The 25,288-nt window shown below is 46.9% G+C and overlaps 1 protein-coding gene across 2 annotated transcripts in view; it reads right to left on the bottom strand.

Moving 5' to 3' along the window:
• ANO7 (anoctamin 7) overlaps positions 1-25,288 on the bottom strand; it is a 1,967,083-nt gene that overhangs the window by 194,590 nt on the left and 1,747,205 nt on the right. For both annotated transcript variants that reach the window (XM_069618104.1, XM_069618105.1), the window contains exon 20: positions 11,972-12,177. In XM_069618104.1, the coding sequence (XP_069474205.1) occupies positions 11,972-12,177 (206 nt within the window). The remainder of the gene's footprint in view (positions 1-11,971; positions 12,178-25,288) is intronic.

Raw genomic sequence — 25,288 nt, 5'->3', positions numbered from 1 at the left:
CTAGAAGGACCGGACAGAGCTAATTTCAAGCATCTCATTGCGAGGAACAACACTCAAGGTACATTTCAAGTCCCTAGGATGCACCGTTTGTGAGATATTTGCACCGCAACATTTTTTTCCACATACAACTACACACTGTTCCACAAATCTGTACCAAGTTGTACAGTTACCTGTTAGGACCCTCTGGACGTCAATGGTTACTTAACATTTGGACATCCCACCTCTTTCACTAGATTCCAGCCATGACAATGCTCATTTTAAGACTTTCAACTCGAGGAACAAAACTCAAACACCTTGAAAACATTGTTTCAAGGCCCTAGTATGCATCGTTTCTGAGATATTTGTACCACAACCTACCACTCTCACCTCCCCTCCAGGTCTGCTCGAGAGTATGTAAACCATGTTTCAAGGCCCTTGTATGCACCGTTTCTGAGATATTTGCACCGCATGACACCACTCCAACCTCCCCCTACGTCTGCTCTGGTGTGTAAGTCATGTTTCAAGGCCCCAGGACGCACCGTTTCCAAGATATTTGCAGCACAATGCACTTCACTGTGTTAGGGAGAGGCAACAGGTGGGTAGAGCGCACTGAAGGGCCAGTTATCCTGCAGCACGCCAACTCTCGCCTCCCTTCCACATCTGCTCCAGGGTGCGTCAGCCAGCCACATGTGCCCATTCTCAGTGCATTTTACTTCAGAGTGCAAAGCACATCAAGGGACTCGGAACAATGACCTAGAGGATCAGTGATTTTCAACAATTGATGCTATCATGTCTGTCGACAAACCGTGTGCGGTACAGGCACTTTTTGCTATGCAACCATTAAAACAAAATCCACTATGTCTTCTTCTCATAGCTCTACATTTGGTTCTGCCTCTGTTCTTCACAAAACACATTCTTGCAAAACATCCTCTTTGTCCACAGTTGGAATACTCGTTCTTCCAATGCTGTTTTGCTGAATTCTGATGTTTCAATGCTCCTCGCTATTTTAATTGTAGTATTTGTAATCTGAATTTGCTCCAGTCTACAGACTTTCTGTTATCTTCTTGTTAACCGTATTCATTAAAATCTGATCTCTCAGTACTTGCTCCTGTGTTCTTTTTTCAAAGTCACATTACTGCTAAGCCTCCTAATGCTCCCACATAGTTATCTATGCTTTCACCTGGCATTTGATTCCTTGATTAGAAGTTGCAATGTTTTAAAACAACATTTGTCTTCTCCGCAAATCTCTCATCCAATCTCGGCATCCATATCATGTACAAATCTTTAGCCTCCTCATCTTGACCTTGTGCTAAGGGCTTCATCAGTGTCAATGCTTCTGCCCCTATTGAAGTTTGCAATAATGATCTTTTCCTGGATGCTCTAAATTCTTCAACATTCCTTCCTCCATCTGTTATTTTTCTCTGTGTTGCTCTTTTTGTATGTAGTTTTCCTTACTTCTCTTCTCATTATTTAAAAGGTATTTCTTTGCATTTGTATTTCCGAATTCAATCTTCTATGCCATCAACTTTCATTATTCTCGTTTTTACTCCCTCTCTACCACTCCTCACTCCTGACCACGTTTTTTCATATCATTTCTGTCCTTTCTCGCAGCACGGACTTCCTGGAGTTGAATTTGTCTTCCCTTTAACCCTGCGGTATACGGGCGGGGCTTGCGCACATGGCCGTGCAGAGATATGTGTCTTTGACTAACACAGCTCAGTTCCACTGCTGCGTGTCTCTTGGGATCACTACACTCATTGCCACTTTGTAGTGTTGGAGGAAGACACAACAATATGGGCTGATCAGGTAAGCAAATACTTTATTTATTCTGGAGTGAGAGACATGAGCGGTCAATGTGAAGTCATTAATAGCTGATCCAACCATACTCGAAACTTGGCATTCATGTGGGTCTCACGTGCAAGAGTACCCACATACACGTTCCATACAACATTCTAGCTTTTTGACCTCCACTCTCTGGGTTTTCTTTTTCTCTCTACTGTCCTCCACCTCACCTTCTTCCACTTTCCGGGTTGTCTCTTTAACTCCACCTTCCTCCGTCCACTGGTTTTGTCCTTCACACGACATTTCTGCACTCTCTGGTTTTTCTTTTACTCTATGTTACTCCTCTCTTTAGGTGTACTCTTCTTCTCCATCTTCTATCACTATTCAGGTTTAACAGTCTGCTTCCTCACTACTCTGGTGGTCACCTGCTCTGCTCCACAGTATGTACAGCCTTGTCCTACAGTTCCCCTGTTCTCTATTAATACACTTCTCCACCTATGCAAAACTAAATTCCTGTCCCTTGCTGTCCTGGAAATTTGGGTGTGGATAATTCTTCATGTCATTCTTAGGATTTAGAAAAGTAAGAGTAGCAGTCACTATGTATTAGTTAGTTTTGTGACTTTCTATGTTTGCTCTTGAATTTTTGTCTGGGTTTATTTGTATGTTACCACATTGGGTGTATAAAATAGAAATGTATATTCCTTGGGCTTTGAGTAATTTGTCTGTTTAGTCGCTACAGCGTTGTCTGTCTGACCCATAGTTCTTGATCATTTGTGGATGGTAATAGATGTCCTGGAAATGTGCCTTTTTTATTTATTTTTTTATTATTTGTGTTTAGCCAAATTTAGGCTTTTACAAAAGGAGTACCAGAAGTCGTGAAGAGTTGAACATAAAAAAGAAAGAAACTGTGGTTATTTTGTGGCTGTTTCTCTCTCAATTTGTCTCGATGTTTGTCGTTTTCAACTTTCCCATGGCAAATTCCAAAATTTTTGTCGCTGGAATGGTCCATCTATTATTTTCACCAGAGATGAGTCGAGACCACCAGGGCTCTTCTTCAAGGAGATCACAGTCCGAAAAGAGTGGTGTAAGGTAAATCTTTCGGGCTTCTCGGGTGGCTGGACAGGTCATCATCAGATGTTTTATGGTTTCCGGTTGATTGTTGGCAGAGCAGAGACTACATACATTCATAATTGATTGCAACCTGATCTTCAAGATTTCCCTTGTCTGAAGGAGATTCAGCCTGGCTCTCAAAAATGTTCCTCTGAGAGCTTTGTTGGGGAATCGCTTCACGTATGTCATCAGTTCTTTTCTTTTTCATGGTGCCAGTGGGAGATGGATCAAGAGTTTGTTTCTGGAAACTTGGTCTAACGTGGTGATCCAGTCCAATTCCTCCATTTTCGTTTTTATTCTTTTGGGGATTTGTGATCAGCTCATTTTCTGTACAGGCTATGCTGCTAAGTAAGGTTTTTCTCTTTTCCATCCAAGAGTTTTACGGCCGGCATCAATGAGACTTTCCATACTGTCTGTCCACCGCTCTAGTTTGAGCCTTAAGATTTGGCATTTTTGACCACAGTACTTGCTCCATCTGTACATCGGATTTTGAGGAGTCAATTTTATGCCCAAGTATTTGAAATGGGTGACTGACTCCAACTTCATTCCTCCCAAATACCAACTTGGCTTTGTTATTCTCCTGAGTGCTTTTTCAAAAATCAGGATTTTGATCTTGCTTATAATAATTTTGAGGTTGTTTTAGTTTGTGTATAACATGAGGTTATCCAACTGTCTTTGAAGCCCCACCAGCGTTTGGTCTAGGAGTGTCACGTCGTATGCATAGAGTAGGCGAGATATCGCTGTTTTGCCGATTTTTGGAGGAAAAGCACGTACCGACTCCGCGGCTTCCTTGTAGTCACCTAAAAAGGCAATGAACAGTGCTGGGGCCAGAGGCCAGCCCTGCTCGACACCCCTAAATGAAGGAATTTCAGCCAAGAGTAGGCCTTGTCGACTCAGGCGTACTCGCATTCTAGTGTCCGTGTTTAGTGCCATTATGGGGGCCAGTAAGGACTCAAGGCACTTCCACGATGCAAGTTTCTCCCAAAGCTTTCCCCAATCAACCCGGTCGAAAGCCTGGGTGAGGTCTGCAAAAGCTACATACACTCTTGAAACTCCAGCTCTGACTGTGCTCTTGATGATGTTAAGGATCATGATGTTTACAGAGGTATTTGCATTATTTAGGAAACCCTTTTGAAATGGAGCCGTGCACCGGCATGTCATTGCCCATTTTTGGAATTTCGAGAGGAGTAGTGATGTGAAGACCTTGCCTATCATGTCCAGCAAAGCTATCGGGCGGTAGTTGGACTGGTCTTCTCTTGGGCCTTTCTTGAAAATAGGGATGACTACCGCCGATGTCCATGAAGAGCGGTTGAACATTTTGCATTCAGATCGCTGCATATGATGCTGAATACTTGGTAATTGACCATTAGCGTGTCGATTGCTGCTGCAGTTGTTGAACAGAACTTTTCTATAGTGGTCCTCTGTGGGTTCCAGTATAATGTAATTATGCCCAGCTGGAATTTCTTTAAAATACCAGTGGTAGCACTGTAATTATTCCAGGTGAAGAGTGCCGCAAGGTGGCCATAAGATTCCGATATTTTTTTATTAGGTCTACTCCAGACCCGGCTCGTGTTGCCAGTAGGCGGCCAGATGAAGGTCTGCCGAGGTGTCCTCTTGTCGCTGGAGCGACTATGTCCGTGTATCCGTCAAGGACCGGCTTTTCGGCCAGCCAGGTCTCTTGGAGACATAGAATGTCGAAGGCACCGAGATCTACGCCTCCGGGTTGAGTTAGATGTTGGTGGCCTTGGGTGTTCCATGAGCCCAATCTCAATGTTGTCGTCTTCGGCGAGTTTGTTGTATATGTTGGCTCAGTCCCGGAGTTGCACATCAGGTTAGATGGTTGCTATCTCCTGATTTTTGATTCAAGGGCTTTTGGCAGCCATCCCCCAAAATCCTTTGGATGCAGTCGTCGAAATTTCTTTTCTTTTGTCGGATCTTGACACACCTAGTTTGTGCTCGTGCTCCCTTGTTCTGCTTTTTTTGTCAGGGGACTGCGAGGATCTTCAGATTTGGTCATCGTCGATAAGTTGATCTTGATTTCCTTGTTTTCTGTTCATATGTCGGGAGTATCTGGAACTTGGTGTAGTTTGTTCTGATCGCAGTGCAGAGTGGCTTTTTTTGCTCCACTCTCTTGGATTCGTAGTAGAAAGGGCGACGGGATTTGTCCGGCGATCGGCCAGTGTAACGGCCCCATCTTGAGCTTTTGTAAAGTTCTTCTGTTTGTGAGATACCTTTTTTTTTATTAGATCTTGCTCAAGTGGTTTTGTAAGCCTTTGGGTTTCCAGTTCAAGGAGACGAAAACCCCTTTTTTCCAATTCCGTGTACATCTCTATTTGGAAGGGTTGGAGTGCTGCCGCTTTGATATGTAGGTATGCTTTTGCTTTTCGCTCTCGGTGGTAGGGTTCTATTAAGAGAAAGTATTCTGTTTTCAGAGATCTTAGTTAGTTTATTTTCCAAAGGAGATGGAGTATGGTTCTTCTATTTAAGATCATGTCCTCGTTTTGAGTTGCCATTTGCTCTAGTTTGAACAACCTTAACTCTTTGGGAGGATTCAGGCCTGGATTGGGGACAGGGTCTGGTTGTTGCTTACCCTGATCCCTTGATCTATTTTGATGGGTCTTAGTTCCTGAGCTGCTTGAGAGTTCTGGTCATTCTCTCCGTTTGTCTTCAGGCTTCCGCCCAGATTTAGTTGACGGGAAATCCATCTGCCCCGTGGACAAAGTCCGAATCGCTCGGGATCTAGGTTGAGAATCTTGAGATGCAATACGAGCTGGACTGATGTCAAGGATTTTTTCTTCTAGTTGAGGTGGCTCATCGACACGTGCCGAAATGTCTTTAGAGCTTGCCACTGCTTGAAACCGTGATTCTTCTGTAGCGCGGCGGGTGGCAGACACTGCTTTTGGCATTGGGGAGGTATAATTTGGCTTCGGAGAGTCTACGTCTGAGGCCAGATGCTCGCTTAGGCCCATCAGTTTGTGATCCTTCATAAAGTCCTCAGCTGTGTTCGGCGAGCTGACCAGATTGACACTGGCTGGACTAAGGCTTAAATTGTCCTGTAATGATGGTGGATCTGTGGTTGACTTACACGTGTCAGAGGAGGTCTTTGGGTCTTCAGTTATGGTCCTTTTTGTTCCACCAGCTCGGTTTGCCGGAATCTGCAGCACGTCTTGTTTCTTTTTGTTTGCATGGGTATTGGGTTTTTTTGTTGCATTTTTTAGAAGATTGAGTAGTCGGTGGTTAGGTCTATAGATTCTTTTGTGCCGACTTTGGTTGAATGACATTTTTCCACTAAAGCCCAGTTCGGAATTGACGGCAGGTTTTTGTGAGACAGTGCTTGGCCTGGTGCGGGCGTTGACTTGCCACTTTTTTGGCTGAGTGATGGGATTAAAGTGCACTGGGTAGCTCCACTGCTCTGTTTAGGTTTAAGAACCACAGGGTTTGATATAAGTAATGCCTGTGGCGATTTAGGCATGTTTTCTGGTATGAAAACCTTTTCTTGTTCAGCTGAGGGACAGTTTTCCTGCACTTTTTAGATCTTGAATTTTCTGATCCAGTAACATTTGGTGCTCTGTTGCTTTTAAATCCATAGCCGTGACATACCCTTCCAAGAAGATTAGTTTGGAGACTATCATCGCAAATATTGATGTTAGGGCTTTCAACGAGTCATTCAAAGACTTGTACAATTTACTAAATGGGGCTAAGGCGATTGTTACCGTTGACATTATCGTCAGCAGGTCTGGCTTCTTTGAGGCTTCTCTTGATGGTGTATCTTGGGGGGTACTATGTCGTCCATGCGATTTAGGACTAGGCCCCAAAGAGATTCTGCAATCTAGGGAGCTTGGAAGTGTTGAGTGGAGGTCTCTTCCCACTGATCTGCCACCCATTGGAATCTGGGTGGAGATCGTGTTTTCGTCAACCCGGTCTGGAAAAGAAGCAGCTGGTTCAGTTTCAGCGACACCTAGAGCAGTGTCAGTCTTGATAGCCGGAACACTTCGTTGATCATTGGGAGTTGATGGAGGTAGAGAAATATTTTGAGTCGCGGGTGGAAATAGCTGCGGCTCGAATCTATCCTCTGTGGTTCCACAATCTTTAGGGATGAGGTTAGCATTTATGGCGGGATGAGGGATCAGCTGCTCGTCTATGTTTGACATTGATGTCGACTTTTCTGCCTCTATTAAGCTACTTGGTTCCCATGCTGAATCTGGATCAGACAAATTCCCCTTTGCAGCGGGAATTGGGGACAGTGAGGTCAGTTCCAGTTGCCCCAGTGGGTTCGCAGCGGAGAAGGATAGGTGGCATCTTCTGGAGATTTTGTCACCTTCTGGGATTTCAGGGTCGACTCTCCGGGCTTTTGTCATTGGTAAATCTTGTATTGCTGCTAGGATTTCCATATCCGACAGCTCTGTTGAGACGTCCAGTTTCCTTTTGCATTGTTTTTGAAAGACATTTTTCAATGCATTCAATATCAGCGGAGTTGGTAGGTGCTTTGTTCTAAGTGCACCTGCTATTCTTAGGTTTGGTTTAGGGGTATTTGTAGATTGTTTTGCTCCTTCTAGTATGTTGCGGTTTGCCGCTTTATTTAATGTCTGTCGGGCAAGCGTTTCTCCCTTGCGCTTTTTTGATGAGCAGATGTTTTCTTTAGCTGGCACTTCGGAGGCAGTAATGAGGGTAATCCAGGGGATGTGTTCTCCAGATCTTTGCTCTCCTCACAGTATTTCATTGTTGTGAGATTCTGCCATATTTTCACTAGTTGTGCCATTAGGAAGTACACTTGGTTTGATAATGTTAAGCTGACTAGTAGAAACGTCTCGGGCTGCCATCTTGTCTTTTGTTGCACTTGAATGCACTATGGCAACAACTTTGAGGGGAACGTTAAAGTTATTTCCCAGAGGCAAACGTTCTTTTTCGCGTTGGTCTGTCTTTTCTTGAGTGGCCGGGGTTCCCCGAGGGCTCGCTGTGCCTCGTGAGATGTCAGTTACCTCTGGCCTCTCTGCCGAGAGGGGCGTGTCAACTAGATTCAGCGTGCTCGGGCAGAAATCCAAGACAGCATCCTGAGCAACGGGGCTCGCACCGAGGACTTGTGGGGGGACCGATCCCCACCTGCTCCAGGGTGCCCGCCGGTCCTCGCTCCACCGTCCGCTGCCACCGCTCCGGAAGACACACCCGAAGCGCATAGCACAGGAGATTCGGGGCCCTCGTCTATGCTGTGTGGTAAGTCATGGTGGGAGAGTCCGCCACTGCAGTTGTTTGCAGTATTTCTTAAAGTTGGTGTTTGTTTCAACAGGCGTTGTGCGCTGCTCTCCCGAGGACTGCCTTCAGAGTCCTCAACTTCCTCGTGGTCCGAGACATCGGCTTGGAGGCTCATTTGCAGGGGGGAGAGGGGCGGGCAAGGGGGGGTTGCCTGGCGAGGGGCCATTTGGGGCAACGCAGTGGCTTCTCAGCCATCGCCTCTCCACTTCATCCATGTGGTTTTTGTTACTTGTGGAGGAGGCCGGCTCCATTGCGGGCTAGAGAAGGGGTGGGGTGAGCTTTTGCTCGCGTTAAGCATTTGTTGGATGGTTTGGCTTTCCTGCGTGCAGCAGAAAGAGATCACCGCAGATCACTTTTCCTCCACTTTCTGCTCCGCGTTCCACAGTGTAATGGAGGTTTTAAGTCCTTGGCAGCAGGGTCCAGTCAATAGCCACACCTCCTGCGTGAACAGTGAAGAAAGCTGCAGTACTCTGCCACAGACACTGCAGATCACTTTTCCTCTACTCTCCGCTCCGCGTTCCGCAGTGTAATGGAGGTTTTAAGTCCTTGGCAGCAGGGTCCGGTCAATAGCCACACCTCCTGTGTGAACAGTGAAGAAAGCTGCAGCGCTCTGCCACAGGCACCGCAGATCACTTTTCCTCCACTTTCCGCTGTGCCTTTATAGAGGACTTTGGCTGAGAAGTTTCTCCATGAGTGGCTGGAAAGGTTAGAGGATCTTTCTGTGCATCCTTAGTGCCAGGGATGCTTGTAGTAGTGGGGCTGGGATAGAAGTCTTCAAATAGGTCATCTACCATTTTTTGGAATTCTTTTTTGTGTGGAGCTGCTGTTATGGTGCTGCGCTCCTGACCTTTCCTCTCTGGCAGCAGGATCTCCCCTTCTAGCAATCTATTTTTGCTTTCCCCCTGTAATCAACACATCGGTGTACTATGAATTCCTTTTGTTGTATGGAGAGTTTATTTCACGGCTGTTTCTCCTATTGAATTAAATTGGTGTGTTGGCTGCAGGAGACTTACTTCTTTACCAGTGTTGCATCTGTAAGAAAAACATGAGTTTCGCTCTTCCTCAAGTTTACCCGTAACATGAAAAAGAATAGGAGTCCTCTCTGTGTGTCTAGTTGTTGCACAAGGAATAGATCCACCTTCGCCTTGTCACCCTAAGTGTTCTATGGGGGAGAGGTGCTGGTCTCCCATTACTGTTCACTTCGGGATGTGGAAGGTACTTCTGTGGGCTAAGGTTTTCCCACAGGTGTCCTTCCCTTTGATTTGTCACCGAGTTTACTTAATGTGGTCCAGGATTCCCCCCTATGAGAGAGGTGGATTCTGGGAGATTTGGGCCTGATTTGGTTGGTCTCTCAAAATGTTTTAGGAATCTTTTCCTTGGGTTATGATCTTAAGAGCCCTTCCTGGCTTACAGGATCCAGTGACATCCCTCCATAGTTCTTGTGATGACCAGGAGGTCACTTTTTCAGCCACTTCCACGCTTTAAAACTTTTATAAAAGGTTGAAATATTTGTCCTAAGGGGAAATGATTTACATTTTAATTCTGGTTAAGGTATAATTTCTAGAAATGAATGTATACTAACCTAAATGAAAAATAGATCAACATATACACTGCCAAAATAGATCTAATTTGAAAAATATCTAACTAAATGCAAAGTGAAGTGGTACTTTATGAGACTTACATGCTGGGACTGGAAGAGAATAGATGGGATGGGTGGGGAGGCAGTTAAAAAGATGGCTTTTGAGGAAAACAATAGTAGAGGACAAATGTGAGCCTTGTGAATTTGGAGAGGGGAAGAAGAAAGGCCAAAGTTTTAGGAGTTGGAGTTGTATTATGGAGAGGAGGTGCAGGATGAAGGAACTATCGGCATAGAGGAAGTAGTAGGTGAAAGGAGATAGTGGGTCGCGCCTTGAAACACTTGTGTATAGGCACGTTATAAATGCCACATCATATGTCCAGGGGAGCCAGTCGTGGAGGAGTGTGGCAGAGCAGGGGGGATAGATAGTGGAATGGGCTGGCAGGTGGAGCTGTATTGGTGGAGGGACAAGGGTGAATGGCCTGTTGCTTTGGGGGAAAAAAGGTAGGAATGGGCGATGTTTGTCAATTAACGGAATTAAGGAATAAAAGACGGAACCCCTTCAAAATTAAGAACAAGTAAATTACAACAATGTAAAACAGTGTAACACTACTCTCGCACTTGCTATCGTTTTCCTGACCCTACTTTACAGTGATGTAGCTTGGGATAGCATCAGCATGAGCTATTGGCCCACAAAGACATTTCTACCTCACTTCTTCATTAGAGGTAGAAAGTTGTTACTTGTATTTCTTCAACTAAAAGACAAACCCTTAAAAGGCCTCCTATGCTGAATAGCACTGCTGATGTGGTTTGAAATACACGCAAATAAACAAACAACAATGTTTAATCGTCATCACATGAACTTGGATGTCTGGAAGTAAAACAACAGCACTCAAACATAGGTATTTGAATCTGCAAGTCTCCAAAATAAGAGTCACATTCAATTGTCATCATGATCAGAACCTTAATGCCTTCGGCCCATGGGCAACTCAACCCCTTCTGAGAGGGTCTAAATTATATGTTGTATTAGTGTTTTTCTTCATTCTTACTGCTGAATCTGCGCACTTAATTGTTAATTGTTTTCTCGGTAATAGCAAGAAGCGTAAACAAGAGGTAAACTAGAGACGAGAGCTACTCCTCAACACGTAACATCTTCAAAAGTCAGAAGATCAACATGGCACAAGCAACTCAAGTATCCTATGACCAATGAGTTCCTTGGGAGCAGGAGCACCATTAATATATTGTCCACATTACAATGGCATAAAACAATCGTCAAAATATAAAGTTTATCCCTATCAGCAAATAATGAACAATTGTCCCAATTAAATAGTGGAGCACTACATGACAAGTGCAATAGTCAACCATTGTCATCTGCACTATGAGCTCCTAATGGACAGGAACACCGCTCAATCATCACCATGCAAACCTAAATTAAAATCAGAACCATGTGGTCCAAAAAGCACAGTAACACCACCACTCGAATATAATCATCATAGATATGTTGCGCCTTGAAGCACTTGTGTATAGGCGCATAATAAATAACAAATCAATCAATCCTATTTCAATCCTACATCCTAAATGTAAGGGGAAATTGCCCCTCGTCATCGTCTGCCAAACACAGAGGCCACAAACGACAAAACAAATACTCTGTTTATCAAAATCATTGTCATCTTGACACATGTGCCCCCAAAGAATGATATTAGCACCAGACAGTTATAGTCCAAAATCTGATGAATGTAATGATAGGAGCAGAAAGTAGCTCTCTTGAACTTATCAACTACATTTTAAAAGCCCAAATATTAGGCATACCATTTAAGCATTATTGTCATTCCCATCCAAATTTAGATATACCAAGAGATCGAAACTCCTCTCAATTGCCAACAATATGAAAAATGTGATGCCTAGAAAGACGACAGTGGCAGCCATCTAAATGCCAAGGCCACAAAAGATGAGAATACACTTGACTACTGCACCATCAGCAACTTAACCTTGTGGCCCTTACAGACAAGAGCACGTCAAACTGCCATCACATCTGAACTTTGCAGCCCAAAGAAATTGATGGAACATGCAACTACCATAACCATATGAATTTCAAGTTCCTAAGGAATAGAAGTAAAACCTGACTACTGCTAGGGTTTCATTTTAGAGGGCAAGGTAGCACCAATAAGCATCTAAACTCCCAGAGGCCCAAATGAAAGGGCTGCTGCTCAGTAATTATTACAAGTCAAACGTTTCTGTGGTGGGTTTGGTGTGTGGGTAGCTTCACATACTTACATTACTACGAATAGCCAGGTAGGTGATGACTTCCAGGATTTTGAACCAGATGCCGATGTTCTGAGCACGCTCCACTACAGGGCGCTGGTACTCGCAGACAAACTTGTGCGCATCAAGACGGATCTCCACCCAGTTGTTAATAAGGGCAAAAAGTGGTGCCAGAGGACAGGCAGCCACAAAAATCGTGATAAAGCCAAACTGTATAACTGTAGGGTGCAAAGGGAGATGAAAACAGTGTTAAACATGAAGGAAAAAGTATCACCTACAATGAGAGAACAAGAATAAGTTAAGAAAGTCAAATAATGAATGAGATCCAGAAAACAAGAGCAAAACGTGAGAAAAACCTTTAGAGAAAGAATGGTAAATGTCAGATGGTAAATTTCAGTGAGGAAGAGAAGAAACAAAGAGATAAAGAGGACAGCCAGAAAGAGAGTAAGGCAAAAACACTGTTAAAAGTTATTTGAAAGTCTCAGATAAATTAAGTAAAAATGAGAGGGATAGAATCATAAATGCTTGTTAGAAAGTACTAACAAATAAGATAAAGATAATGACATAGGTGGGAGAAGGAAAAGGAGAATCCTAACCCCCAAAGTGTTGAGTCTTCAAGCTGAAGGGTGTCAGTTGTACTTACAGGGTGATCCCATTGAGTAAAAAAAGGCATGAGGCTTTTTGGAAGTGAGAACATGAGCTCACCAAGGGTGAGAACATCAAAATGAGACCGAGTTGTCAGAATGATGACTACCAAGATCAACAAAAATAGAGACTTATTTAATATCATTGTGCATAACCTATCAAAATTGCCATTGAGGGAAGTTTGCCAGCATCTGCCCACCCGCTATGGGTTTGATAGATTTCATAATCTTTAAGGCACTGCATGGTGCATTGTGGGGTGTGTCATTTCCCCCCACCTGCTCTCTTTTAGGTGAGTATGCGGGTGAGCAGACACAACCTCAAATAATGGGTCATAACCAGGCCTTGACGGGTGGGCAGGTACTGGCAAACTTCCCTGACTAGTGCTGTGATTAAACTCAGCTTCAGTGAACGTCGTGAACTTTTGCTGTTCCTTGGATTCAGAGGTTGAGATTGTGTGTTTAATTTCTCTGCACCGAGCATGGAGTTGCTGTGTTTCATGATAAAGAGCAAAATTCTCATCCCTCACTTTAGAGATTACCCCTTGCAACTCATTAATTTGTGTCTGGTAGTGATCAATTGTTTTGGTTTTTCCTTCATTTTCATCCAATAGCCTAAAAATGGCACTTTCCAGTGCTCGCAATCCCGTAGTTTTCTCACCATTATCCTTCCTAAGAGTTTGAATTTCTAAAATGGCCACATCTCTATCTTTTCAGACACTAACACGGTTTTCAAGTGTATTAATACTTCCTAAGTCTCAGCCAACTGTTTGACTTTCTGAATCACCTGTGCACTAAGATCGTTACATTTGGCCTGAAGCTGCGTTTCTAGTGCTCCATGTTTCAAATATGATTCCATCTGTAGCAACAGTACCCGTTCTGGATCTAAACTACACTGTAACTCAACAATGACATTTGCATCTTTTCCCCGCAGCTTTATAAACTTATGTAGCAAAAACCACAACTTGGCACATAACCAAATAATACAGTCAATCTCCTGTTTGCGTTCTTTGGCTTGAAATAGTTTAAGAAGACACGTTTGTAAAAGGCTTCCTTCATCAAAAATCTATTCAGGGTTTTCTTTCTCCACTTCACTGCTAATCCTGTCGCGCCAGGTTAAAAGATTTTCAGATGATCACCTGGCAAAAGCAAAAAGCTTGGTCTCGGTTAGGGGAGTTTTCCTACAGTCCTAATGGTAATAAGACTTTAGTAAGCTATCCCAGAGGTTTGTAGAACTCCAAGTCTTAGTATCAGTCTGTACTAACGCTTGGTAGAGTGGCAGCGCAGTCAGGCTTATCTTAAGAGGAAGATGCGAGCTCTAGGTAAGTACACTGAACCTTAGTTAGGCAAGCACATCAAAGAAACTCTTACACTTATAATTTTATAAAAAAATATATTTATTATATATAGACAAGAATCACTTTTTTTAATTAAAAGTTGTTTATAGTTTGTATACAAAATTTTAAAACATTAACAACATACATATTTCATTTTTCGAATCGTTTAAAACATTCTATTACATAATTCGTTCACTTTGAATTAACGCAATATCTTCACTGTAATCATCTTTTCTTACAATAGCAGGTTGGCTCAATCTAGTTTGAGACTCAAGTTCAGTTTAACTATTCGCTCCATGAAAATTAATTCCCAATAAACAGAATGAATCAACATCATCCTATACATGTAGGCCATATATATACATTAACCATTCAATTTCATTGTAACGTTACATCCCTGTCATATTGTTCTAAAATTCATCTTCCAAATGCCAGATCTTATCCTCAATTTTACAATAATTCCTCGTTGAGAGTCTGATTCTTCTTTGATAATTCTTCCTCGATTTTGTATAAAACACGTGTCAGTGCCAAAATCGATACACCACTCCCAAAACGTAAATCTTGCAATCTCAGTTTCCTGCGGATAATATAATCCCAAAAGAGTATGTCTGTCCTCCTCAAAGTATGAACAATAAACCACTAGATGTTTTAGGGTTTCTCTCTGGGTTTCACATAAACCGAACCGACAACTCACATCGCCTTCTGGCATCATACGCCAATACCAACTATGCGTACTTCTAAGGTAAGGAACTGATTCAGCTTAAATCTCATATATATGTTTCTAACCTTGTTACATTGGAATTTTATGATATACATTGAACACAATTCTCTCTTCCTAGCTCGATATAGGTGATATAAGTTTTATTTAGCTCTAAGGTCAATGACCAATCTCAATCATATAATTTTCGTTTTGTTTTAGATACACCTAATTTCAGTTCTTCAATAGATACATCAACGTTTACTAAGATTTTATTCATATGGTTTGTGAACTTTTCCATTGACTGCAGGTAACCAGCCGTCACAAGTGAATTGAGATCTTGAAACAGTGTATTTTCAGGGGGCACAAGGATTTTGGCATACCTTGTTAGTTTACGCCAAGTCCATCTAGCAGATAAAGACAGGAGTCCTAATACATGTCGGACAATGGAGTTGGGCACAGACGTGGCCAATCCCAGAGTATGTTTCCAAAGGTTTCCCTCGATCCTATTCAGTAAGTCATCAACCTCTAACAGGCATATATTCAGACTAAACAGTAAAGCAGGTTCAACCTTTAGTATATAAAAGTTAATCAAAGGAAGCATTGAGAACTTGCAATATTTTTTAAATATCACCATCATTGAAGCTAGAGGACGTGCATTAGATTTTTCTTTTTTTTATTAGTTTATTTATAAATCAGTACACAGGTGAACATATACATCAACATTTACTTGCAGCCCCAAGCGAGGCATATGAAAATGACATTTCTGTCATGATGCCTACCCCCGGGGACCCAGACCAAGTCCAGGCACCCCGGAAGCAGGCATCAAGTTATCCCAAGCAAGCCCAACAACTGCTGCTAGGGGCTATTTGGGTCCAGTCCTGGCGCCTATTGCGCCAGGCTCATATGGAGAGTCAGTCCTGGTGCCATAGGCACCAGGTTCATAGATTAAAACTTACCTGATGCAGACCATGCTGCAAGAGCTCCAAGCCAAAAGAGGCTTGGAAGGGACTACTTTACTTAGGGACAATTTTTTTACTCGGGCGGGGCTGGGGAGGAATACTTACCTGGGACTACTTTGGAGGCTATTTAAACCACGCCCGAAGAGCAGCACACGCTTCGTGTTATTCTGCATCCAGCAGCGTAACGCTCACCGTGCCTACAAGTCTGCATCCAGCCTTCTGCCACGCCCGCCTCGAGTTTGGAGCTCCTAGAAAAAGGGAGAAAGAAGGAGAAAAGGTTAGAACAAGAGCAATACCTTTGATCCTTACCTGAATTCCCGATCCATCGCGCCTTCGAGCTGGAAGGAAGAAGCTATTCATGCGCGTTGCCTCGCCTGCTGCAGCGCCGCGCTGAACTCACCGGCCTTCGCAGCATCTTCACATTCCACCGCATCCTCCTGCATGTTCCCGTCGCACTCCGGCACCTAAGGAGAAGACGAGAACAGCAAGGTGAGCCAAGTGAATACACGGAGGAATGTTAGTTACCCCCCATAGACATAGGTGATCTTACCACCGGGTGTACTATTCCTCTTCACGGGTCGGCGCAGCTTCCACTGCATCTTCGCCGAACCCCGGCCCCTAAGGGGAAACAAAAGGACAGCAAGGTGAAACAAAGGCAAAGGGACTAACAAGGGGAACCCTCCTCACCACAATAGACTTACCTGATTTTACCGCCGGAGGTATTATTCCCTGAGACTTCATACTTTCTCTCAGCGCCTGAATAAGGGAGAAAGCAACAGGTTATATATTGACATTATTTTATCGAACTATGTTGGAAAATACAAATCCTTACCAGAATACTACCGGTTGCCACGAGTAACTCTTCATTAGGGTCAAGCTGCAACTTGCAAGGAATCGGACAAGAGTGAAAGTTAGGCATTTGAACTGTTACGAACTTTATACTTACGGCGTATTGCCAGGAATCTCAGAGTCAATATTGCTCTGGAACTCACCAATTCCTTCGAGCCAGTGAAGCAGCTGGTTATCAACACGCCCCTGCGCTCAATGCAGGATGGAGAGCTCATCTTTTCAAACCATCAGGTGAGACTATAAGAGGGGACATCAAAGGTGATCTGTGGGGAGAACAGCGGGGGTGGGGGGATTTACGCTCAACTCCACGGGTGGTTAATTCCCTTTCTCCATTTGCAGAAGAATATTCCTACGGGCCAAGCAAACAAAGGTAGGTGGGCCAGTCCAGTCCGTCATCTCGGCCCTACGTGTCACATTGGTGGAGACGGCAGCTGTCCAGTTCCGATCAACGCCTCTGTGGGAGCCAGGTGAACGTAACGATTTCCCTCATCCCTCCACTGTTACCACTTAGGTTGAGCTTTTGCTTTCAGTCTCACTGAGCTAGGTCGAGCGATGGATGCTCGCTGTTGGAGTGCAGGGCTCTCGCGATTAAGCGCAGCTTATAATTGAGCGCTGGGTAGTTCTGGTCATAGTCTAACAGCGGCACCCAAATATTCGCAAAGCGGTCAAGGAGGCCCGCCTTGGCAGCAGTAACCTTCTTGTCTATCAAGATGCCTCAGAGCTTAATCCACCAGAGGGTCATCAAGGGGCCGTCAGTGGATTTCCAAGTGCGTGCCACAGTAATTTTTGCTGCCAGTAAAATGCGGGTTATAAGGGCTGCCCTCCTTCCTGTTCTCAGGTAGAAGCCTGGGATCGGAATCCCTAGGAGGACGTTTTCGGGGGCCAGAGGAATTGCCACTTGGGTAATGTGTTTTATCGTGGCAAAGCATTTGAACCAAAATTCTCTTACCTTAGGACAAGTCCACCACATGTGGTAATAGGATCCTGGGAGTCCGCAAAGATGCCAGCAATGCCGGTCCAGCGCCTGCTGAAAGTGATGGAGGCGGAGAGGAGGGAAGAACCAGCGTAGGAGCAGCTTGTGGGTGCACTCCCGATTGGTGATGCAAGGGGAGGACATGCGGGTTCTCGACCAGATGTACACCCAAGTTTGGTCCTCTATGGCATTCCCCAGGTCCGCCCCCCATTTAGACATATAGGAAGGCTTAGCGAGGAAGGGGTTATCCTACAGTAGTTTATAAAGGGCAGACATCTTCCCTCTGGCTGAAAGGTTATTTGCTGTATGTTCTAGCAGAGCGGGGGCTCGGGTAGCTGCTGTTCACGTCTGGGGGTGAGAGCACCAGTGCCGCAGTTGGGCGTAGGTGAACCTGTCCGTTTCTGCTAACTGGAAGGTTGGCTTGCATTGTTCAAAGGTGCGCGGGGTGCCCTCCTCAAAGGGCTGCCACAGAGATTCAAGGCCTCCCACCACCCAATTCCGGGAGTTCGCTGGACAGGAGCCCGGGGAGAAGGCCGGATTGTGGAAGATTGGGGAGAATGAGCTCAGGTCCCCCGGGATGTCCTTGTGTCTGCGGGCCCAGTCCCAGGCTCTTACTGAATGTTTAGTGGAGGCCAGAATGTTCGGCCAAGTTCAGCGTAGTGAGGAAGGGACGAATGGGAGGAAGTGAAGAGGGAGAGAGATAGACTAGATTGTTCGATCTCCACCCATTTTGCGCGCCCAAAGCGGTTCCCCATGCTTGAATGTGGGCTAGTTGTGCCGCTATTTGTTATCTACGGAGGTCCAGAACCCCCAATCCTCCCAGTTTAGCACTGCCCATCATGATTCCCTGGGGAATTCGCGGTTTCTTGTCCCTCCAAATAAAGTTGATCATTTTCCTTTGAAGATGCTGTGGGGGGAGTAGCAGGATTGAGATGGGCAGGGAGGAGCAAGCATAGAGGAACCGTTGGAGGAGACTCATTTTGAAAGCTGTAATGCGGCCCAGAAGGGAGATCTCTTGCGATAGCCAGCGGTTAAGATATTTTTCCATCTCCTCGAAGTGGGGGGGAAAAGTTTGTCTGATAAACTTTTGCCAGGTGGGCCGTGATCTGAATCCACCAGGTATGGGATTGACTTGACGCTCCACTGAATCGGGCATTGCTTCTCTACAGCTTCTCTTTCTCCTTGGCCTAGACCCACCCCAAGGGCCACCGATTTCTCGAAGTTGATGGCAAAACCTGCTACTCTCCCGGATATCGGCCAGGGCCGCCTTCATGGAGGCCGCGATGTCAATGATGGTCAATAACACGTCGTCGGCGCAAAGAGCTATCTTGTGTTGGGAAGGGCCTACTTGTGGGCCTTTGATCCGAGGGTTCAGGCGGATGCTTTGGGCCAAGGGTTCCATGGCCAGGTCAAAGAGCAGGGGGGACAGAGGGCATCCTTGTCTTGTTCCACATGTAAGAGGGATCCGGTCCGACAGGAGACTATTGATCTCAGAAGGGTATTGGGGGACTGGTAGTTATCTAGGACCTGTTTTTGGAAGGTCGGGCAAAAGTGGAAGGCCTTGAGTGCGAGGCGCAGGAAGGTCCAGTCCACTTTATCAAAAGCTTCAGTCGCATCCAGGACCAGTAGGGCAAGTTGTTGCGATTCTTGGTTAGCGACATCTATTAGGTTTAGGGCTCTGCAGATGTTGTCTCTTGTTGGCCTGTGGGTTATGAACCCAGTCTGGTCCAGGTCTATGAAGTCAGGGAGGATGAGCACTAAACGGTTAGCCAGGATCTTAGAGTATATGTTGGCGTCCAAGTTTAGCAATGAGATGGGTTTATATGAGCTGTTGTCCCTAGGGTCTTTTGCGGGCTTGAGAATGAGGATCGTAAGAGACCCCTGCATGGAGGGGGTGATACTTCCGACGGTGGCAAATGAGTTGAAGAGAAGGGTTAGAGGGGCCACCAGCTGAGGGCGGAAGAGTTTGTAAAACTGGGTGGAGTACCCATGCAAGCCCGTAACTCTGGGTTTCAGGCTTTTTATGGCCGCCTCGACTTCCTCGCCTGTGATGGGGGCCTCAAGACCTTCCCTCGCCGTGGGCGTGAGTTGTGGGAGGGCTGCATCTCGCAGGTAGTTCTGTTGTTCATCTTGGTCTCTTGGAGCTGCTGTCATTATCCCGAAAGATGGGCCACCGCCAGTTGTAGCTTCTTGCGTTCTGTGAATTGGACCAGTCCCTGTGGGTCGGGAAGGCCCAGGATGGTGTTTCTCTTCTTGGTTTTGGCCAGTTTGTCTAGCAACATCTTATTTGCTTTATTTCTTTTGACGCAATACCACTGTTTAGTTCTACTTAGCAGGTGCGCCGTGGCTTCAGCGTAATGTGCCTCCAGCCTCTTTTGTGTCACCTCTAGAGCCCTGTAGGATTTCGGTGACCAACTCTTCCGCTTGGGAGTGACTTCGGCCTCCGGACTTCAGACTCCAGGGCGGTGCGGGCCACCTGTTTTTGTTTGTGGAAGGCTGCGCCTTGAGCGATCAGTTCCCCTCTGAGCACCGCCTTCATGGCGTTGCAGGTGTTGGCTGGGGACGTGTCCTCGTTGCGATTTTCTGTAAAGACGTTTTTAATTGATCTGGCAATGGAGTCCCTTACTGCCATGTCATTTAAGATAGGGTCATATAGGTTCCATGGGAGGTAGGGGGGGGATCAGGATTGTGTGCTCGTAGGGTCAGAAAGACCGGGGCGTGGTCAGAGAGGACCCTGGGGCCAATAGTGATGTCGTCCGTGAAGGCTAGGATCTGAGGGGAGGCCAGTAGTAGATCAATTTGAGAGAAGGTACGGTGCACGTATGAATAGAAAGTAAAGTTTTCCTCATCTGGATAGATTACCCTCCAGGTGTCCATGACATCTAGGGTCCGAAAGAGGTGAAGCAGGCTCTTTGCCAGTTTTAGGTCTCTAGAGGATGGGGGGTGTGCAATCACAGTCTCCCCCTATGATGACTTGTCCCTCGATGAATGGGAGGAGGACCTCTTCTAAGTCTCGGTAGAACCCCTCTTTGTTATCGTTTGGGGCATAGGCTAAGATGATGGAGTAGAGTTGACTGAAAATTATGCATTTGATTGCGATAAAGCGTCCCTCCAGGCACCGTAATGAGTCCAGGATTTGCGGTCTGAGATCTTTGGCAAAGAGGATAGCAGTGCCCCCCTTCTTGGTGCCGTTAGAGGCCAGCAGTTGCAGGGGGAAAAGTCTGCTACGAAGACATGAAAAGTCCGCCGGCATCAAATGAGTCTCTCGCAGAAAGGCCACTGAGGTTCCCTTGTCCTGGAGCCGTTGCAGGGTGGATATCCTTTTCGGAGGGGAGTTTAGGCCTCTCGCGTTTAAGGTGACGAATTTCAGCTTTTGGTGTGGAGGCTGGACCCCTGGGGTCTTGGGTCCCAGGAGAGGGGGTTGGGAGGAGCCCAAGTCAACTATGGTCGAGAGGTGCAAGCTGGTTTGGGTTCTCCTGTGGGTGAGTTTTTCCAAGTATCCTACAACGGGAGGAAAGGACTTCTAACATTGGCCTCCAACGGGAAGCCAAAACCATAACTTGGGGGACCGATTTCGACTCATCGGTGCCTCCCACAGCCAACCAGGATGTTGCCAACCAAAGGGGTTGGGTTTCACTCCAAGGGAAAAACAGTTACATGCACCTTGGAGTTGGACACGGGCAGCACGGGCCCGCAGCAAGATTTAGCAGGTTATGTTCCAATGCTGTGTGTTCCTTCGGAATACGGCTGTTCCTTATTTAGCTTTGCGGTTTCTCTGCACTCTTCTCCAGGGTGCTCATCTCAGCTTAGGGAAAGCTTTGCCCTGTTTGATTTCCGCCCGGCCGGGAGAGGAAGACCCCACACCCTGCGGGGAGCCGGGACATAAGATTAATGCTGCATCGTCAAGATGGCTGATCGTACGGAGGTGCCATTGTGAGAGAATTGCAAAGCCGTTGAGAACAGAGGTTCTGGAATATTTGGAGCACGGAGCCCTGGAACGATAGTTCATCGCGTGAGCATCCTATTGCCGAGATGGCTTCCTTGGTGGTATAAAAGTGGACTCTCGTGATCACATCTGGGGGGGAATCCGAATCCGTCCCTCGTCGTGTGCACAGTCTGTGGGTGCGATCACGTAGGAGCTGGGATTTATCCAGGTGCGGCAACAGTGACAGGAAGAAGTCGCCCACATACTTGGATAGCTCCTTGCGGATCTGAGGAGGGGATACCTCCAATCCGCAAGTTATTACGGTGGGCACAGTTTTTGAGGTCCTCTTGCTTGAATTCGAGGATCTCGGTTCCGGCCTTTAGGACCTGGATAGTGCGTTGCACCTCCACAAGGGTAGTGGAGTGCTCTTGGGCTAGATCTTCAGTCTCCCCTATCCTGTGCTCGACGTCCGCGACCCTCTGTTCCGTCTGTTCCAGCTTTGAGGTGAGCTCCGACATGCAGGATCTGAATTCTGACTTAATATCAGACATGAAGACTTGGAGGTCTGCCTTGGTTGCGAGGGTCCCTTTGTCCTCCGGCGCTTTTTGAGGTGTGAGTTTCGGGGGGTCCGATTTCTTCCCTTTCTCGGCTGCAAGGAGCATGGTGGAAACGTCTGGGGATTTGGGAGGTTTAAGGAGTTTAGCCATTGTCCCGGGGCTCAGGGAGGGAGGCGGCTCCCAGTGAGGCTTGAGAGTTCTTACTGCCTCTGGTAAACTGTTTATTGGACAGTGGAAATCCCAAAGACGCGAGCCGAGGGACCTAGCTACCTTACTCTAACAGCGGCGTAGATGTGAGGTGGGCCGGGGTGTCCCAGGAAGCAGCAGGTTGAATTAGTGCCAATGAGCTCCTGTGCTGAGGTTATATGGTAATCAGAGCACGGGTGGGAGGGAGGAAGAGGGTTCCAAAGCTGCAATAACAATTGGTGGTCTGCTCACCGGCTGGCGGGATCCCCCGGGATGGAAGCAGGGGGACCAGGCCTCTTAGTTCTGGTGGTGGTGGGAGGTGGGCAGGGGCGCCTCAGAAAGCTAGAGGTGATGCTGGTGACGGCCAAAACCTCTGAGGAGGTGATGTAGAAGTCCAGGAGGGAAGCATAGGCCGGGCTCCAGAGGGGTGGTGGGCCGGGTCTTATAGGTCCAGTCCGCAGCACAGCGGCAGCAGAGACTTCCAGGAGTGCTCAGGCTGCAGCTAGGTGGCTGCTTATTGTTTAGGAAGAGCTCAGGGCCAGAAGCAGCAGTTTCTCCAGGCCCCCCGTGGACGTACTTCAGCCCCCCAGGCTGAGTAAGGGAGACCGCCTCTAGGAGTAGTGGGGGAGCAGGAAGCACCAGAGGATGTGTGAGGGGGGTGGAGATGATGGTGGCCACTCTAGAGTTGTGGCACAGGCCGGAGGGGTGCACCAGGTGAGGACTCCTCCTCAGGAGCAGCGTTGGGGAGCCGAGCCCTCCCTTCTCCAGCATCCAAAAAGGAGTCGCGGGAGACGTTGCGACCCGCCGATGGGAAACTGTTCGGAGCAGGGAGAGGTGGGAGGCGGCTCCGATCCTGTGGAGTGCAGACGTTAGCTCTGCCTGCGGGCTGCGAGTAAGTCACAGAGGGCGCGTAGCTTCGGCCCGTCCGCCATCTTGGTCCACAGAGCGGCAGGTGTGGGGGTGCAGTCTTCACGGGATCCGACTCAGGACTGTAGAGGAGGGAAAGTGAGGGTTCCATGGTCCGGCGATAGCCCAGACCTTCCGCATGGCCATCGGGGCTACTTCAGTTTCGGTACGCGCTCAGGAAGTGCATTATTTTGCTGGTTGCTGCGGGCAATGTGTGGAGGCCATCAAAGGAGCTGCTTCATCACTGGTGCTCCAGGCCACGCGCCCCTGTGCTTTAGATTATTATTTTTTTTTTAACTTTTATTTTTGTCGGCAGAGGTTCACAAGGCACATACGTCAAGGCAACAAACAATTAAATCAAGCATAGCATAAAACATTGTAATGGTTACAGAATATAGTTCCAACAGTGGTTGTAGAGCATCAACAATACAGAAGTACACAGCAGAAATCACGGTGCATGGATGGAGACCGGAGACAAGCCAGATCTGGGTGTGTTCTCACTTTGATTGTTGAGATATGTATTAAATTCGCTCCAGATGTTCCTGGGGCGAGATTGGGCGGGCAGCATTGTCAGGTATTCCTCCTCACAGTACCGCGACCATGTGAGCATACCCAGCCATTTCTGAGAGGCCGATGGGGAGGAGCGCTTCCAGTTCTGAAGTATACATTTTTTGGCAATCATGCAGCTTATATTCAAAAACTTTTTCAAGCGCTTAGTTTCGTCAGACCTCCAGACCCAAACAGAACTGCCAAAGGATCGGGATCAATTACAGTTTCAGTTACTGCACTAGAGTATGAAGGACACTGTCCCAGAAACCGGACAATTTGTTACAGGTCCAGAACATATGCAAGTGATCAGCATCCACTGCCCTACAGCGCCGGCAGAGGTGCACCTCAGAGCGAGCAAACCCTGATGTCCTGCGTGGTGTATAGTAAAGCCTATTGAGGAGCTTGTATTGCATGCACGAAAACGGAAATTGAGGGAAACTTTTTGTGTGTGGCAACACATGTCCTCCCACAATTCATCAGGTATTTCTAGACCCAGTTCAGCCGACTATCCGTCGCGCGCCCCAAGAGCTGGAGTGGGGATGATGTCTTGTAGGATTTGATACAGTGAAGAGACGACGCCACGTGCACCGCCCGAGTTGGCGATGTAGGCTATCGCCAGGTTATATGGGGGCTCCTCTCGAAAGGAGGACCACATGGTGCGGAATGCGGCGCGAAGCCTGTAGTATTGAAGAGTCTCTAGGGGGGGATCTGGTGTGCCCCGGTCTCCAGGTTTGGGGGCCTATGAATTTGCCTTCGGGATAGAAGTCGGACAGCGCCCGATACCCCAGTGCACCCCAGTGTCGAGCCAAAGCGGTATCAAGCGTGGGCTCCAGGCCCGGAAGCCATTTGTAATATGGGGAGGGCCCACTTGTCGACTGTAGCAGACGTGACCAGGCATACAGAGTCGCAGCAATGGGGTCGACGGGGGAATCAGATGTGTAGCGTCGATGTAGTATCAGGGACATCAAGTTAATACCAGCGGAGGCAAGCCGTTCCAGTTTGACATGTGGGCGCATTGGGGAACCCGGGTACCAATGAGTAGCATGCTGGGCCTGGGCCGCGATCCAATATAGTTCTAGGTCCAGAGCAGCAATACCACCCCGTTTGTATGAAAGTGCCATGTCAGTCCACTTCTTGCGCACCGCACCAGAGTGCCAGAGAAATTGTGCACAGAGCGTATGCAATTTAGTGAAGTAAGCCCTCCCAGGCCATATAGGAATGTTACAAAAGGTGTATAAGAGCTTGGGGAGCAAGATCATTTTAATAAGGGATAGACGGCCAGCGACGGACAATGGGAGAGTGCGCCATCGTGAAATTTTGGTCTCAACTGTTCGTGCTACAGCTGAGTAGTTACTGGCAAGCAAGGTGGGCTTAGTGAGGGACATCTGCACCCCGAGGTATCTCACACCCTCAGGGGCCCAGTGCAGGGGATACTCGGTGGTGGGCTGCAGGGTAGCCTTAGTGAGCGGAAAAATCTCCGATTTGGAATAGTTAATCGTAAATCCAGATTGGGTGCCGATCCGGGTGATGTCTCTCAGTATGGGATCTAGATGGGTTGTGGGATCTCTGACGTATAGTAGGACATTGTCAGCATATAGAGATATTATTTCAGGATCGTCAACCAGTCGTACTCCTTTACGCGAGTGCCGTGCTCGGATAAAGTCCGCAATCGGTTCTATCACCAATGCGAAAAGGATCGGGGAGAAGGGGCAGCCCTGTCTGGTGCCTCTGAATAGAGTGAACATCT

The sequence above is a fragment of the Ambystoma mexicanum genome, chromosome 10 (genome assembly GCF_040938575.1).
Source record: "Ambystoma mexicanum isolate Mex_15411 chromosome 10, UKY_AmexF1_1, whole genome shotgun sequence".
Classification (NCBI taxonomy): domain Eukaryota; kingdom Metazoa; phylum Chordata; class Amphibia; order Caudata; family Ambystomatidae; genus Ambystoma; species Ambystoma mexicanum.
The sequence above is the reverse complement of the archived record's forward strand: the minus strand, read 5'-3'. Positions and strand labels throughout refer to the sequence as shown.